General features: G+C 26.6%; 1 protein-coding gene across 2 annotated transcripts in view; it reads right to left on the bottom strand.

The window, feature by feature from the left end:
- Positions 1 to 864: 864 nt before the first annotated feature.
- Positions 865 to 17,060, bottom strand: part of LOC135927341 (uncharacterized) — a 39,587-nt gene continuing 23,391 nt past the window's right edge. The window contains exons 5-16 of one of the 2 annotated variants that reach the window (XM_065463307.1): positions 9,783 to 9,976; positions 6,025 to 6,083; positions 5,511 to 5,641; positions 5,172 to 5,256; positions 4,690 to 4,774; positions 4,448 to 4,518; positions 4,013 to 4,167; positions 3,142 to 3,292; positions 2,424 to 2,567; positions 2,048 to 2,168; positions 1,553 to 1,829; positions 865 to 1,205 (exon numbers count right to left, since the gene is read on the bottom strand). In XM_065463307.1, coding sequence (XP_065319379.1) covers positions 1,564 to 1,829; positions 2,048 to 2,168; positions 2,424 to 2,567; positions 3,142 to 3,292; positions 4,013 to 4,167; positions 4,448 to 4,518; positions 4,690 to 4,774; positions 5,172 to 5,256; positions 5,511 to 5,641; positions 6,025 to 6,083; positions 9,783 to 9,976 — 1,462 coding nt within the window. In that variant the 3' untranslated portion in view covers positions 865 to 1,205; positions 1,553 to 1,563. Of the gene's footprint in view, positions 1,206 to 1,229; positions 1,830 to 2,047; positions 2,169 to 2,423; positions 2,568 to 3,141; positions 3,293 to 4,012; positions 4,168 to 4,447; positions 4,519 to 4,689; positions 4,775 to 5,171; positions 5,257 to 5,510; positions 5,642 to 6,024; positions 6,084 to 9,782; positions 9,977 to 17,060 lie in introns of those variants that run through there. The other variant, XM_065463306.1, reaches the window with a different exon arrangement.

Below are 17,060 nucleotides of genomic sequence, written 5' to 3'. Positions count from 1 at the left end.
GATTGCTCTTAATCACTCAATATATTTGAACGAAGATCCCTATAATTATCTGTTTTTTTTATTTTATATTTATAAAAAGGTATTCGTAAGATGCAACTAATACTTTGCTTTATTTATTAGTTTTTCCATTTAATTTAACCACATATCTCGGGGCGGTCCGCCAGCAATTTTTGCAATATTTATTTTGTTCTTAGCCGACCCGAAATCTTTTAAACCTTGAATAAAGTAAATATATATTTGTTCATAAAAAATAAGCACGGATCTGGTTGAAACAAAAAGTAATTTTAAATATCGTGACCTGGCAGTTATGGCGCATCTTTTATTTAAACTCATGGTATCTAAATGACTTTAATTGAATAATATTTTTTTTATTGCCAGGGTTTATTAATGATATAGATGAGGCTATATAGCATGTTGTTATGACTAAATGAAATGATAGTCGTTATGTAAAACTCATATAAAATTTGATATCTTATACTTTAAAACAATTGGGATAGATGATGGAAATGGATTTGAAAAGATTTAATGAAGGATATGAATAAAGACCTGTAAAATCTTTTAAAAACTTCGCCTATGCCCGTGCGTAGAATGGGCGGGGTAAAAACTGCCCATTACAGGCATCTAATTCTGATAATTTTTAAATGAATGACAAAATTGTAATAAATAAAAAATATATAATTCTTATAGTAGTGATATTACTATTTTTATTATAAATATGATGACTCGTATGTTAATCTAACACTGCCTATGAAAATAATTGAAATTACATGTACTTTGTCAAAAAGTAATAATTTACAAATGTATTATTACAATTTCTTTATTTTATGTCAAGTTATAATTCCATATAAAATTTTTTGCACTATCAAATATATCATTTATATGGATTAATCTACAATGTTAATTGAAAAATGAATTCAATAAAAATATGATAGAAAATGATTTAATAAACATTTTTTGATTTTTATAAATCAAATATTTTAAAATAAACTTGATTTTTAAACTTTTTTCCCCAATAATATAGGAAATAAATAAACATATTAATGCGCTATATACGCCTATATAAATTATTTTATCAAATATGATATATAATATTTGATTTCATGGCATTATGGAAATTTAATAACAAACGTAAAATTTGCTTGATTTTTGCTGGTGGGAATTGCACTAAACCATAATTCCTATTTTATATGGCTTGATTTGATATTCTTTTAAGTTAGATAATTTTGATAGAAAAACAATTTGTATTGTACAATAATACTTACTATAACATCGAGGATATTTTTTTTAAAATAGCTTATAAAAACGGTGGTATATCAAAAGAAATAGACAATATATGTAAAAAAGCAAAATATAAATAAGCATAAAAAATATTTATAAATGATTATAGCAAATTATCATTTAAATAGATATAACTTCTCATACTTTATTTATTTAAAAGCATAGATTTATTGCACAACATATTTCTTCGCGATTAAAAAATACTACATCTGAACTGTACATTAATTATTTCTAAAAGGAGAATGTTATTGTTCTATAATAAAAATTCAAATACTTTTTGATATTTCAAAAATAATTTCTTTCGGTTTCCGTTTTATAAATGGCAGCTTTGTAACTGTATCGATCTGAGTGGGTTCTCGTGGCGAAATTTGAGGAATTTGTTAAGGAAGATAAATTTTTTAAGTTAGGAGATGGGAAATCAACTTTTAATGATCCATTGAGATTCCTGACACTGGAAATATGATTGACTTGGTTATTGGAAATTCTTGAGTGAGAGGAAGGAGTCAAATGTTTAGAAAAGGAATCCCCCAAAGCGTTTCTCTTGTTTTCACCTTTATTTATTAAGAATATCATCAAATAAATTTATAGGGGACTTTCTTAGTTTTTTTGTATAATATGGTGAAATAGATAAGAAAATTTGGAATAAAAACGAAAAAGCGAGGTGATTGATAAATTATAGTAGTGTTTAAAAGGGAAAATACAAAGAATGAATTTATAATATAATATCTCGAAAAGGTAATAAATGTAATATTAAGAAATACAATAATACTTAGTAACGAAGTTTTCCCGTCCGCCTTTAAAACAACCACAGGGGTCGAGGAACTGGTGTCAGCCCTTCTCTTCATCAATTTACGTTGTAGGATAGTGGCGTAAGTTTTGTAACGCTTCAACTTTCGTTTTTTTAAATTAAAAAAATCATAATTTGGTTCTAGGCTAGATAAATATTATATATGATTATAATAATTCTTTCTTTCTTTCAGAAAGAAAAGCAGAGAAGCCTGAGAACAAGATAATAAAACAAATCGTTCCAGCCCAGATTTCAAAAAATTAAATATAAGGCAAACTCCGCGTTCGGGCTGAAGGAAAGAAATAAACTAAAATTGTATTTTGAAAATGTTTAATAAATATACTAAGTAAATTATAACTTCATATAAATAATAATTTTCCCGCTCCTTAAAGTGGACGATTTCTCGAGTTTTCCATTGGGGCGCGGGTGGAGCTTCTCTCAGAATTTGAAGCTCTTGTTCGAATTCGATTACCTTATATTCGTGTTGTTTCAGTTGGTCCAGCTTAATTTGTAATATACATGTGTTGTTTTTGTTTATAGTGTATATATATGTTTCATTTTTTTAAACTTTAAATCTTTTTTCTTGAGGGCATTTTTTAATATAAAAATAGGATTTTCTTGGAAATGTATTCCAATATACTTAGAATATCCATTTTAATGTCAGTCAATTTTGTCCATAACTTTTGGGAATTTATCATTTATATTGCCAATTGAAAAATCTCTAAATTTTAAACGAAGAGCATTTAATATTCAAATGTTTATCGTAAAATTTTTTAAAAATTACAGAGTAGGTCTAAACATTTTAAAATACATTTCCGGTAAATCAGATTTAAAATTTAAAAAAACGCGCTCAAAAAATGATTTAGGCCGGAAAAATAAATTGACTGAAAAAACACAATGATAACATATATAATTTTAATTATTAAATAAGAGGATAGAGAGGCTTATGCCTGAATTTATAGACATCAGCATTTTATAAACTAGATCAGCTGTTAAATCCTCGCATGGGGCCCATAATTTGAGCCTAAGAAATACTTAAAATTATTATTCCTTTACTGCTTAGTAAAAGGGTTTACCATATTATATTTAGTAGGTAACGATGGTAGAAGGGGTTTGTGAAATTTTTTATTTCGCCCGCTTTCGATAGGGCTAGGCAGGGGTAAGGCGGAGAGAGTCGCGGAAATTAAGTTTATTGATTCGATCCAGTTTTCCATATCAATAAGATTGCTTTTAATTTAATGTGATTTTTTTTATAAAAAAAATGTAATTTTAAATTTAAAAGAGGTAACACATTATGATTGTGTTTATTTATAATATTTTCTTTCTTTAAATCTTTCTTTCAATTCATTCTAGGTCTAGGATTCTTTAAAAACCATCGCCCTATTTGCATATAGTGTAAATGCATATTAATATCCTGTAATTTTTATAATTTATAATATTTTATTTTTCTGTGATTGATAGTGAATATTTGATTCGATCCAGTTTTCCATATCAATAAGATTGCTTTTAATTTAATGTGATTTTTTTATAAAAAAAAATGTAATTTTAAATTTAAAAGAGGTAACACATTGTAGGATTGGCTATGATTGTGTTTATTTATGATATTTTCTTTCTTTAAATCTTTCTTTCAATTCATTCTAGGTTTAGGATTCTTTAAAAACCATCGCCCTATTTGCATAGTGTAAATGCATATTAATATCCTGTAATTTTTATAATTTATAATATTTTATTTTTCTGTGATTGATAGTGAATATTTTACAGTCTTTTCTCGTTTTTAACCTAATTTCTTAAGATGTCTTGTTTAGAACGAGAAAATAAGGGGAGGTTCATTAAAGATAAATTGTGACTTATATGAAATCTGATTGGGAATATGGGTGTTTAAAGTCTCTGGTCATCCTTATAAGGATAATAGCAGGACTATGATAAAGAATAAGTAAATGTTAAAACCCGGCCTGAAAAAAGTATATTGCCCAATCAGCGGTCTGAAGCTGAAAAACGAAAGGCTTCCTAACGTATTCGGAGGATTTAGTGGCCAGAGCATGATGCAGACGGATAGAGTTATAGTCGTGGCCTAAAAAAGAATCCTCGCCCAAGATTCCGCCCTAATAGTTATAATTTTGTAAAACTGATAAAACAAAGAGAATAAATAAAGGTTAAAATGAAATTTGTTAAATTTTAACAAAATATTAGTAGAGACCCCTGGTCTTAAAGTTAATTTTCAGAAACCAAGATGACCTAAAAAAATTACAAACTCGAACTGCGTTGTAAAATCCACAATTTAAAAAATCCAAATTACGCCTCAGCCAAAGCCTACACGAGCACACGCTAACATACAATTGTATATTTGATGCATTAATTTTAAATTCAGGAATTTTTTTTTACCTTGTTAAGATATAATATTCGACCTCTCAAGGTAGCGAAGAATGTTCGCCAATTTCTCCGAATGAATGATGCTGAAAATATAAAACGACGTCAATTAAAACTAAAGTACTATAAAAAAATTTAAATGTCTTCAGTAAATTTTTTTCTCTTTCTTTCTTTCTCATATTACTTCTAATTATGGGAAAAAATAATTTAATTTCCTTTTTTTAAAAAAAAAAACAAAACCCTGTATTAAAATTTACATTTTCTGCCGTTGGCTTCTTTACAACATTTTCTACGTAGGAATCCTTGTTTAATAGCTATGTCCTCTTTCATAAAAGGTGGAGGCTAATGGATATTAAAATATAAAATAATTCATTAACACATAAATTTTGTGTCTATTTATCACATTTAAATCAAGACATTAAAAACTACAAAATCCGGGCCGGGGCAATTAAACCGATAGGCACTTTACGCAGGTATTTGATCAAAATAATAAGCTAAATTTTAAAATCCTTTCAATAAATATTATACAATTAACGATATAATATTTGTTGCTTCCAAAATGAGAGTTTTGCGTTTCATTTGTATAAAAGAAAAACATTCAGGAATTTCTGAATGTGGAAAAATATCATTTTCAATAAAGAATAAGCTCAAATTGGAAATAATCATCTTCCACAATCATTTTATTTATTTATATTTTTAAAAACGTTTAATTTCGTTCAATTAAAATTATGCAGATTACCAATGTAAGATATGAATTTTGTTCCAAAAATTTGTTGTCGGGTTTGCCGCTTTTATTGTCAACGGTGACGTTTTTATCAATTGCACTAAATTTGTGAATATATATAAATTTAAAAAAAAATCAAATTACTTAAAATCGTTTTAAAAAATGGATAGTTAAAATCAATTTAAGAGCTTCTTTACCTGGAAAATTTTAATTAATCTGATAATTTTTCACATTTATTAATCATAAAACAAATAAATCTGACAAAATTCGCAAAAAAAGACCGAAAAAAAAATATAACAAGTCTTCTAATTTAAATGATTTGAAAAAAAATAAAATAAATAACTAAAAACCAACCCTTGAAGTGGTTTTTCCTTTATCGAAAGATACAATTTCTTGAGCATCGTTTTGTTGTAAGATTTTCCATAAGTTCCCATGGACGTCAAATTCGTTATGAATTCTTTGCAAGACATTTTCTTTCCGATATTCTAATATAAATATTAACATTAATAATCATAAAAAAAAAATTCCATTCGCCATTTATATTTTTATCTGATCGACCAATTTAAAAATATAAGCCGAAAACGATTATTTTTTTTTAAAAAAAATGAAAGATTAGTCAGATCCATTCTGATATTTAAAAAAATCAGTAAATTCCTTAATATACATTTGAATACACTCCAGATTGATTTTATAAAAAAGAGTTTTAAATGTTCGATTTTGATCTCAGTATTTTTACTCAAGCAAATATTTAGCAAACCTAAAATTCCAAATTTTTAATAATTCTTGTGCATAAAAATTCTTCATGATGAAAAAACCCAAATTCTTACAAAAAAATTCAAAATTGATAAAAAATATTTTAAAATATTACGCAAATATAAAAGTCCGTGTTAAGTAGAACCAAGGCGCAAACAAGTATGTGCAAAGAGTCTAAATATTGATTATTTAATAAATATATATATTTTAAAAATAATATATTAATTTTTTTTATAATATAATAAATTTTATGAAATTTGCACAAAAAAGTAACTTTATTTTGAATTGGTCGGTCAAATATTCAAAAACATAGAGGTAGTTTTATTAGTAATTGTGTACGCAATACTTATAACTATATTATTATGAAATTAAATAATATCAGAAGAATTTTTTTATTTTTCTTGATGATTTTATACGGTTTTACGAATTACAAGTTGAAGTTTCCTATTCTAGAGGGAAAGTTCCAATCTTAAAATTCTTAAAAATATTCCTTTTATATTATTTAATGATTTTTTAAAATACTTTCCCTATATTTGTGGGAGGGCTGTTTAAAAAAAATTTCAAATTTATAGTTTAACGCTTTGAAACAGGCTAAATATTCAAAAAATGATTATAAGATGTTTAATTCGTAATTGTGTTTTAGATAATTCAGACTATGCAGCATAAGGGGGTTTTCGTCCTTGTCTTTTAAGAATCAAGGACAGAAATGTCCAAAAAGACCCGAACAAAAGTGCCCCAGACAAAAATACCCAATGCCAAGACACCAAAAAGGGGAAAAAATGCTCAATTGCGTTTAAAATTGGGATATTTTTAATCTCTTTTAGATCGGGTTACTTTTGCCCGGGTCATTTTGACCAGATTTCTGTCCATGATCCGCCCTTTAAGAATAAAAGTATAACCTATATTAATTTCGCTTTTTTGAAATATAAAATTTTTCAGGGATAAACATAATAATTTTTATCATAATTGGAAACAGTGAAAAAAATTGGATCGGGCAGATATTTCCAAAAATCAGATTCGATCATATCATTATAATATTTTTTTTATTATAACTTCCTAATATAAATGAATAAAAGGAACAAAAATTGAATTTATTTATAATGAATGTTTTAAACAAGATTGATATTATTATTTTTAAAAGAAAGAAGTAGTTAAAAATAAAAATGTGATATTATTTCAAGGATCCAAACCGAACCTTAAAAATGCTATTTTTTTCATCTAACTTGACCGAACCTTAGCCTGAACCGCTACAATGTGTGTGAATCGGTTCGAGCCTCATGATTTAATGCTTATAAAACAAGGTGAATGTTATTACTAGTATATCGTTATCGTTAAAATTCTCATTTATATCGAATTATTTAAAAAATTATTATTAAACAATTTTGTTGGATAAGTGTCAGTCACAATATTTATAAACTTTTATACATTGCCATTTTACAACATTTTTTGGTTTATAATGCCTAAAGATAAATTGAATCCAATAATTACATAAATAACAAATAAAAATGTAATATTTTTGTATACAAAAGTTTCCGAACCACTAACCGATATTTTTATTTTTTACGAACCGACCCTAAACCGTTTTCATTTTGGATCCCTGTATTATTTATTACAAGAAAAGGATTTAAACTATTTAAAAAATTACTCCTTGCTCATATGTAGACCTGTGCGCCGATGTCTCAATCAACGGCGGCGGTTTTTTTAAATTTTTTTATCGGCGTTCGGCGGCGCGCCGATTTCGCCGCCGCCTACTAAATTTTCGGCGGCGGCGGCGCAATATTTATTTTAAAATTTTTTTTAATGAATTTATTTTATAAATCAATATATTTTTTAATGAATTTAATTTATAAATATCTAATGTTTAGAATATAATTTAATTAATAAAAATATGAAATAACTTGAAGTTCAGTGATCGGAAACCTATGGTCAAGCTTTTTTTTCATATTTTCTTTTAAGCATATTATATCTGAGCAATCAGATTTATTGATTTGTATATGAGCTTCTATTTCACTGCTAAATGATAACCCTGAGTTTATTGTAGATCCTTTTTGGGAGGAAAGAAATTCCACCGACTCTCGGAATGGATTTACTTAAAGCTCATCTATCATATCCTATTCATTATTAAAGAGTTTTAAAAAGATTGTTTTCCTATTTTATTTAGAACATTATTTATAGGAATTTTGTTTACAATGCAAAAACTTCCTAGCATAATTAATATGCTATGCTAGCGGGTTGGGCAATTTATTTTTAAAGTTTTTGTATTAATTGGATTGGTTGGTGCAATGCCATTTCTATTATCCGATTCATCAGACATATCAAAATGGTAAGGTATAGATCAGAATCATCAATATCCAAGATATTACCTGTCTCATAAATTGACTGCAGACATTTACCATGTTCAGCCTCAATTTCACATTCCAAATCAGCTACTCGATATCTAAGGGCTGAAATAATTTCTCTAATTATTTTAATGAGAATATCAATCTTGGTAACTTTTTTATGTCAACAACTGTAACCAAATTATGAAGTCCATGCCCTAAGCATAAATGATGCTCATAATCCCCTAATCTGACGCTTCTTTTGACATTGGCCCCAGCATCAGTTACTATTTGTATTATTTTGGTTTTAAATGGAACTCCTCTTTAATACTATCAATATCAGATAATATTGTTTCCCCAGTATGCTTTTGAGTCACATTTCTAGTTGAGGGTAAAATATTTTAAATCAAAATTTTTTTCATCTAAATGATGAAGACTAAATGTGATATAATTTCGACGCTTGAAATGATCGGTCCACAAATCAAAAATGATAGAACAAAATTTTGGTCCAGAGTCAATCAAATTTAAAACATGCGCCTTCATAGATAAATAAACATCGTCTAGTGTATCCCGACTAATGGTTGTCCTATTTGGCAATTCTGACGAGGAATCAATTATCTTATATTTCTAATTTTTGAACAATTTATTTTTTAATAATCATTTTATATAAATTTTAAACCTTTAGAAAGTCTGTCATTCCTTATTGTTTATAGAATCAAATGGCATTAAATCTAAGCAGACATCAAAACATAATTTCGCCTTATTAGATTTCATATTTATTTTAAACATTAGAAAGATATATAAAAACATTAAAATAGTTAGGGCTAGAATGAAACAAATTAAATTAGTTATAGTATTAACTTTCAAAATAAAGCTTTACATAATTAATTTAATAAATTGAAACAAAATAATTAGAGCTGGAATGAAACAAATTATAAATTTGATTTAGTTTAACCTTTCTAATAAAGTTTTAAAAAATTATATATTAAATAATACTTTAAAAAGATATTTACAAAACACAAAATAATAAGGGCTGGTGGAATGAAACAAATTATAAATTAGATTTAATGTTAGTATTCAAATTAAAATAATAATAATTTAATATATAAATATAATTAATATGCTTTCTAAAAATTACACACGCCGCGCCGCCGTCATAATAAAAATCGGCGGCTTTTCCGGCGTGAATAAAAATACCGGCGGCGCCGGCGTGAGCCGGCGGCGCACAGGTCTACTCATATGTTAAATAATTAATTTTTGAGAAAATCAATCTAAATAATCGGATAGATGAAAAATAAGATTGACACAAACCCAAAAAAATTGAATAGTTCTTTACCTTCTATATTTGTGGATAGCAAAAATTATAATATATCAGTTAAATAACTTTTCCTAAGATAATGACGCAAAAAGATTATACAACAAATTTAAATTTATAATGAAAACAATATGAAGAATAGCACCCAACCTGACTGAAACGTAAATATCATTCAAGATTGTTTAACCGATATATAAAGTTCGATATTTGATCGTTTTTTTTTAAATTTAGGATTTAAACCTTCGGAAATAAAATCGCTAGGATTGAATTGATAGTAGTATTTTGAAAATATTTTGAGAGTTTTTTCTCGGTCACAATTTTCGCCCACCAATGACACGTGAAGAAAAAAATTGCGGAGAGCGGCGTCTATCGGAATTTTTTCGTACGAAAATTCGTTAAAGTATTCCTCGACCAGTCTTTCGTTGCTATCGACCCTTAAATAAGTGGGAGGGAAAAAAAATTGCAATTAAAATTTTTAGGCCATTTTTGCAAGTTTTTTTAAATTTTGCCCCAAATAAATAAATTAGTAATAAAATGGAAAGGACGGATAAAAATTATATGAACTTGTGTAGAATATTATAGGTGAGGTGATAGACAAGATAAGTATCATAAATTTAATGTAAAGTTGAAATAAAATATTTATCTCCTTTTTTTTTAAAAAAAAGGTTATCGTTATTCTTCATGATAATATAATATTTACGCATTTTATATAATCTAGGAATTTTTTTTTACGTATACTTTTCAGAGTTTAACATTTGCTCAAAAATGGAAAAATCTTCAAAGATTTTGATCTCGGAAGATGTTTGTAAATTTTATGCATAAAAAATATTTCATGATAAATCCCAAATTATTTCATTTTTTAAAAAAAAACTTCAAAGATTTTTGATCATTATGGGCGAAAATTTTTTTTCAAATGCTCATTTGAGGATTTTAATTAAACCCTGCTTTTTATGAACATGAAATAAATTTATAATGGATTCCACCAGAATTGACTGTAAATCAGAGGAATTCAAAAATGAATTGCTCCAAAATACAGAAAGGATATTATACCTTTTCCCATTTTTTATCCTAAAGTCTCATTTATAGTAAACGCGCTATTTCAAAGCGTTACTGATTTTTCTTAGAGTTAATAATTTTTAAAGTATATGTCGCAGCATGTTTTTCAACGCGCTAACTATAAATGCAGCGTTCTCCTATATATTTATAATTATACTTATAAATCGGTCGGCTTGATTATGTAAATAACGCACCTCTTAAACATAAAGCGTTTACTATAAATGAGGTCTTATTTCGTTAAAATAAAAAAACTATAAAATTGAGATTGAAAATTTTTTTTATAAATATTTACCAAATTAGTCACAATCTTCTGAAAATGAAAAGGTGGATAATAGAAATTGTTTAACTTCATATTAAATTAAACGTTTCGAAATGTTAATCATAAGGTTAAGTTGGGATTATAAGATTTAATGATCAACTTTTTTTAATTATATTTTATTAACCATAATAAATTCTTTAATACGTGGGGTGCAAATATTATCCGTTATTCTAAATTTACAAATACGAAATCATAGATCAGACGATATATTCTTTTTTCGGAGGCCTGGCGGAGTGATATCAGCATTGCAATAAATAATTGCGTGCGAAATATTTTGTTTTGGTCCGCTAACATAAAAATATAACTGCCTTACATATTTAAAATATAAGTTCTATTCTTCATTTAAAATCTTAATAACAAACATAATTTTTTTTTACCTTTTATCATCCTGGAGGAAATTCGTCAGAACCATTTTATTTATTATAACGATTTATATACCAATTAGCGTAAATAATAATATTATTATTATTAAAGAACATCAAAAAATAAAATGTTCTAAATCAAATTTTCACTAAAAAAACTAATTGAAAAATTAAAACTTTTAAATTTTTAATTGCTTTTATAAATATTTTATTTTATAAAAATTATAATTTTTTTATGTTTAAAAACAAACGTTTAAAAAAAAATTAAAATAAGGATATCAGATAGGATAGGTTTAAAAATATATATTAAAAAAATAGGCAATTAAAATGCATTTAGAAAGGGAGTGAAAAATATTTATAAAAATTAACAATTGAATAAACATAGTATAAAATGGTGAGTGAGGCTGAGGTCATTTCCTTAGGTATACTTACATACTAAAATAATAAGGAAATATGTTGAGAAGTTATTTGCAAGCTATTTTATAATAAGTTGTGATAAGATAATTCGTGATGTTTTATTCTAGGGAATTAGAAGATATTTTTGTCAGTTCTAAAGTAATCAGTTTATGTATGCTTGGTTTCACCAAAACAGGTACATATATAATATTTTTAAAATAGGCATATTGATATAATGTACCTGGCCTTTTATTTCAATCAAATTAAATTTCTTTTTTGACCAATCAAATTTATTCGTGTTTGCGGGAATAACAAAAACGTTATTTCGTCGAATGTTTAATTCGAAAATTAAATTCATAAAAAAGATTTTAAAAATAAATTATTAAAATTTAAAACGTGATTTATAGATGTGTAAATAAGGTATAAAAAAATATAATAAAAAGTTTCGCAAGGAACATGTTAAATACTTACAAATAATTTCAAATATTTATGCACAATTTTGAATATTTACAAATAATTTTAAATTAAACGATGAAAAAATTATATGATAGATTGTATATTTCTTTTAAAATTCGTAGTACCAAATTGAGAAACTAATTAAGTTACACAATTAATTAACTATATCGAATGAATTGTTTTATTAAAATTTAAAATGTATATAAAAATAAATATTTATGTTACAAATAAAAAAATATATCTCCTTTCGATACAAACCAATGACATAATAATACCCAGACTTACGATGCATTCATTAAAAGTGTACATCAATAAAAACAGCTAGGAACGCCATTTTGATTACCTATATCATTATTAAAAATAAGCGAGAAGTCAACGCAAACTTTATTAAAGAATTGCCTGATCATCGAGATAATAAGGAAGCAAGTTATCAATTTAATAGTATTTAATATGAAAATATTTACTATAATGATTAACAATGGCGGGTCCAGCTGATTTGCATTCAACGACGCTTTCAAGTGGCTTATTATGAATAAATCGTCAGTCTAGGTATTATTATATGTCTGATACAAACTAAATATTTTTCATATATAAAACTGAATTTGAATATGCGTAAAACAGACGATTTACAATTTTCAATTAAAAATTTATCCAAAATAAAATATTTGCATAATAAAAATATGAAAAATCGAAATACAAAAATTAAATGCCCCCCCCTCCCCCCCCCCCCCCAAAAAAAAACTACCTTTACCAGACATATTTACATAAAAAAATTAAAATATTTAATTCCAACTTTGTTTTTTAAATTCCATAAAAATAAGATCAAATCTAATAACAATTTCCTTATTCGTATTCTATTTTTCCAAATCTAATAATTTTGTTATTCGTATTCTCAAATAATTTGTTTTAACTAAAATTACTATTGCATTGCATTTTAGATAAAATTATGGCTTCAATAATAGAGGGTATATTCTTTTGTGGGTGAATAAAGGATAAAAATGGCGAGCGTAAAATATGGAAATAGAGAAGGGGGGGGGGGGGAATAGACTTCGAAAAAAGAAAAAAAATTAAAGTCAAATAATTTGAATTTAATAATAGTGAGAATAGTGATTTTAAGATGGAATTTAAATGGAATACTTTTCTTTTCTCTTTCTTTTTGAAATAATCTACAAAATAAAATCGAAAATTCTAAAATGAATATCGTAAAACTAAAAGTTCACAATATAATGTAATAAAATTTTTATGCATTTATATTTGTTTATTATTATTCAAAGATTTCAAAAGATTTCAATTTTTTATTACTCGTTTGCAAATATCATAAGTTATTAAAAGGGAGAATGGTTTCGATTTAGAGTATTCTTTCGATGCCATTATCTGTTTTTTCTTGACTAATATTATATTAATATATAAATCAAATTAATACTTTTAAAAAAAATTTCCTTCTCATTTTGTTTTTAGGGGAGAAAAATAAAAAAAATAAAGTTAGCATGACCCTAATCTTCTTTTCCATAAATTTTCTTTTAGAAAATTAAAAAAAAAGATTTGTTGAAGAAAAAAATATTGCAATTTTTAAAGGTATTCTGTGGTAAAAAAAACATTATTTCCTCTATGGTAGAAAATGGCTATTTATATATATTTTTTAAATAAGTCAGCCAAACTAATTACAATTTTTATGAGTTATTAATAAACTACGAGAATTTGTAGGAGATGAGACTCGAAAACTGCTAAGGATAATGGATAAGTGTGTAAAACGCCGAGGATAGCACCCATCCAGGCGCGTACGCAGCGGGGGGGGGGCAGGGGGCCAAATCCCCCCAAAGCCAAAAAATGCAGATGCCGGATTATATTTTTCAAAAATATTATTGTTAATATTAATTTATATTTGTTAATATTTATTCTTATCTCATATATACATATATATATATATATATATATATATATTTAATTACATTTATTTATCACATTCATCTACTAAGTTATTTTATCAATCAATTTCGATTTCAAGTTTTCCTTGGCGTAATTTACCTATTATTTTCAAATTTTAGTGGCGTAATATTTATCTAAATTTCTAATAAAATAATAATTATCTCTGAAACTCCTTGTCCAACAGGGAGAAAAAAATTGCAAGCTTGTCCAACGAGATCGAGTCTCCGCCACAGTAACAGCTATTTTGGAGTTAGAAGAGCTGATTATTAATGCTATTACTGAAATATCACAATGGCTTGAAAGAAATATTTCCTCAGAAGCAAGAAAATTATTGGATTCAATACTTATTCCAAATTTTTTTTCTCATTAGAATGTATTATTTAATTATACAACTATTTTATGTAATACTTTTAAAAACATAACATTGACTTGATTAAGAAGATGAGAATAGCGGAGAGCATTTTATTAGAACTCAAGGAAATAGAGCTAGTGTTGTTGAAGAATTTCATATTTTATATGTTATTGTTGAGTCAAAAGCAGAGCTATACGTGTTAAATATTTGTCCTCCTCGACTTGCAGCAAGCAAGCTCATCATCAAAACATTAATATAGGATCAGTAGAAGAGTATTATAAAACAAATGTCCCCTCTCCCAACCTTTTTCATATGGTGATAGAAAAAAATATAAATATTTGTTATATTTTTATCATGAAGATGTTAAAATATCTTATGATGCCTTATTAGCTGAATAACTATGATTAAAAGATTAACTATGGTTGATACAGTCCCAAAAAATGCTATGGATGCTTTTTATTTCAAACACATTTTAGATTATACTCCCAATTATTAAAATGGTTATATATATATTAGCAGCTCTTTAGTAAACTAATGAGAGAACATTCACTTTTTTAAGAAGAATAACAGAGCCTTGCAGAGGTACCATTTGCAGGACCAGGCCCAGATTTTATTTTAAAATTTTTTCCGGCCCGGGTTTTTTTTAAAAAAAATTTTCAGGCCCGGCCCGGCTGGCTTAGCCCGAATTTTTTAAAATAAATTATATTTATTTTTAATATTTATAGCTAATAATGGCGATTTCAAATATTTGGTTTTAAAATATACAACTCGGCTCGGATATTTTTTCTTAAAAAATTTTCAGGCCCAGCCCGTGGTGTTTTTAAATAAAAAAATTACGAGCCCGGCCCGGGTATATTTAAAAAAATTAAAATACGGTCCGGCTCAGGGGCCGGGCCTGAAAGTCTGTGAAAAATATACCTATGAAATACAACATCTGAAAGTAGATTGAATGATTTGGATCTTTTGAATATTCGTAAACATTTAACGCCAAGCAAGGATTGATAATTGAAAAATTAGCTCAAAACATACAAAATACAATTATTCCTAAGAAACTTTTTCTGTATTAATTTATATTTACAACATTTAAATTTTTTATACTTTATATATTTTAAAAGCTCAAAAAATTCAAATTTCAATTTTGGGTCATTTAGGTGATTCATATCGTGGGTTATATTCACTTTATATTTTATGATTCACATTTAAATGCCGGTTTATATATATAATTTTTTTAATTCACATTAGTTTAAAATTGTGTATTAGAAAAGTTATTAATCCTAATAAATTTATGCTTAGTATTTTTAATTAAAAATATTATTTCTTAAAAAAATTTATTATCCCCCCCCCAGACCAAATTCCTGCGTACGCGCCTGCACCCATCATATTGCTTTGAGTTAAATAAAATGAATTCTCACTTTGGCCAAGGCCTGTTGTAGGCTCGTGAGGTAAAACGCCCCGATTTTGCCAATTTTAAATAAAGATTTTATTTTAAAATAATATCAGGCAAGCCTTAAGATTTTGTTAATAGATTTTCAGACTTTTCTGACATCTCTTAGCAAATTTTTGGCTAAAATATTTAGCCGTAAGTGGGAATAGTATATATTCGATATGGAAAAAGCCCCAATTTTTGATTAGGGTGTTGCTCCAAAAGTGCAATGTAAAATCTCAAAAATTTTCAATTCATCTATAAATAAATGATTTTTTATCTCATTCGCTCGATTTCATCAAAACTACATTATATGGGTTATATGTCCTTCTAAATAAAATTATAATTTTTCAGTATGGAGCTATTTACCCATCTAGTTGCCAGGTAGCAGTGGCGTAGCTAGGAATTTTCCTTAGAGGGGGTCCATACATATAAAAGCCTAGGGGGCTTCGCCCCCCAAACCCCCTTTAACGAGCCTTCGGCCCTTTTGCCCGGCCTTCGGCCAGGTTTATCTTATAAATCAACCATATCTTCGATAATATATAATAAATAAATTTTTTAAATGCATCAATAATTTGTTTTATAATTTAGTAGATTATTCTCAATGACTTTATAATAATACTATCCAGAATAATTTCAATAGTAATATAATATCCTTCCACAAACATCAAAACCAGAAAAATATAAATATTATTGGTTTTTATTTAATATAAAGTCACCACTTATAAGTCTTTTGAACGTATAATCTAAAAATAAATTTTTGCTCTGGGAGGGGTCCAAACCCGAAAACCACCCCCGTAGCTACGCCACTGCCAGGTAGCATGAGTGGTAAAATACTAGCTATCTCAACAAAGGTCTATTAATACCAGAAAAATTTCCAAAGAGATCTGTCAATCTATTTTCTTTTCTAAGTATCTAATATAATAATCTTTGGGTTGATCTCCTTCATTCTATACAAAACATTTTTTTTCTTTCAAATTCATACTTCTTTTTTCTTATCGCTTATATTAAATTTCTTTCATGAATGAATGAAAAATAGATAAGGAAACGAGTTAATAAAACACGATTGATAATAAAGGAGTCATATTATGATAAAGGTCATAAAGTTTAACAAAAAATAAAGAAAAGATGAATGATTGATTATATAATGTAACTATGTGAAAGGTAAGCAAATCATTTTAAATGTCAAGGTCATAAAAAAAATATATTAGCATATCACTGAATATAA

This window comes from Gordionus sp. m RMFG-2023, chromosome 3 (assembly GCF_954871325.1).
Source record: "Gordionus sp. m RMFG-2023 chromosome 3, tfGorSpeb1-WG-v2, whole genome shotgun sequence".
NCBI lineage: Eukaryota > Metazoa > Nematomorpha > Gordioida > Chordodea > Parachordodidae > Gordionus > Gordionus sp. m RMFG-2023.
The sequence above is the reverse complement of the archived record's forward strand: the minus strand, read 5'-3'. Positions and strand labels throughout refer to the sequence as shown.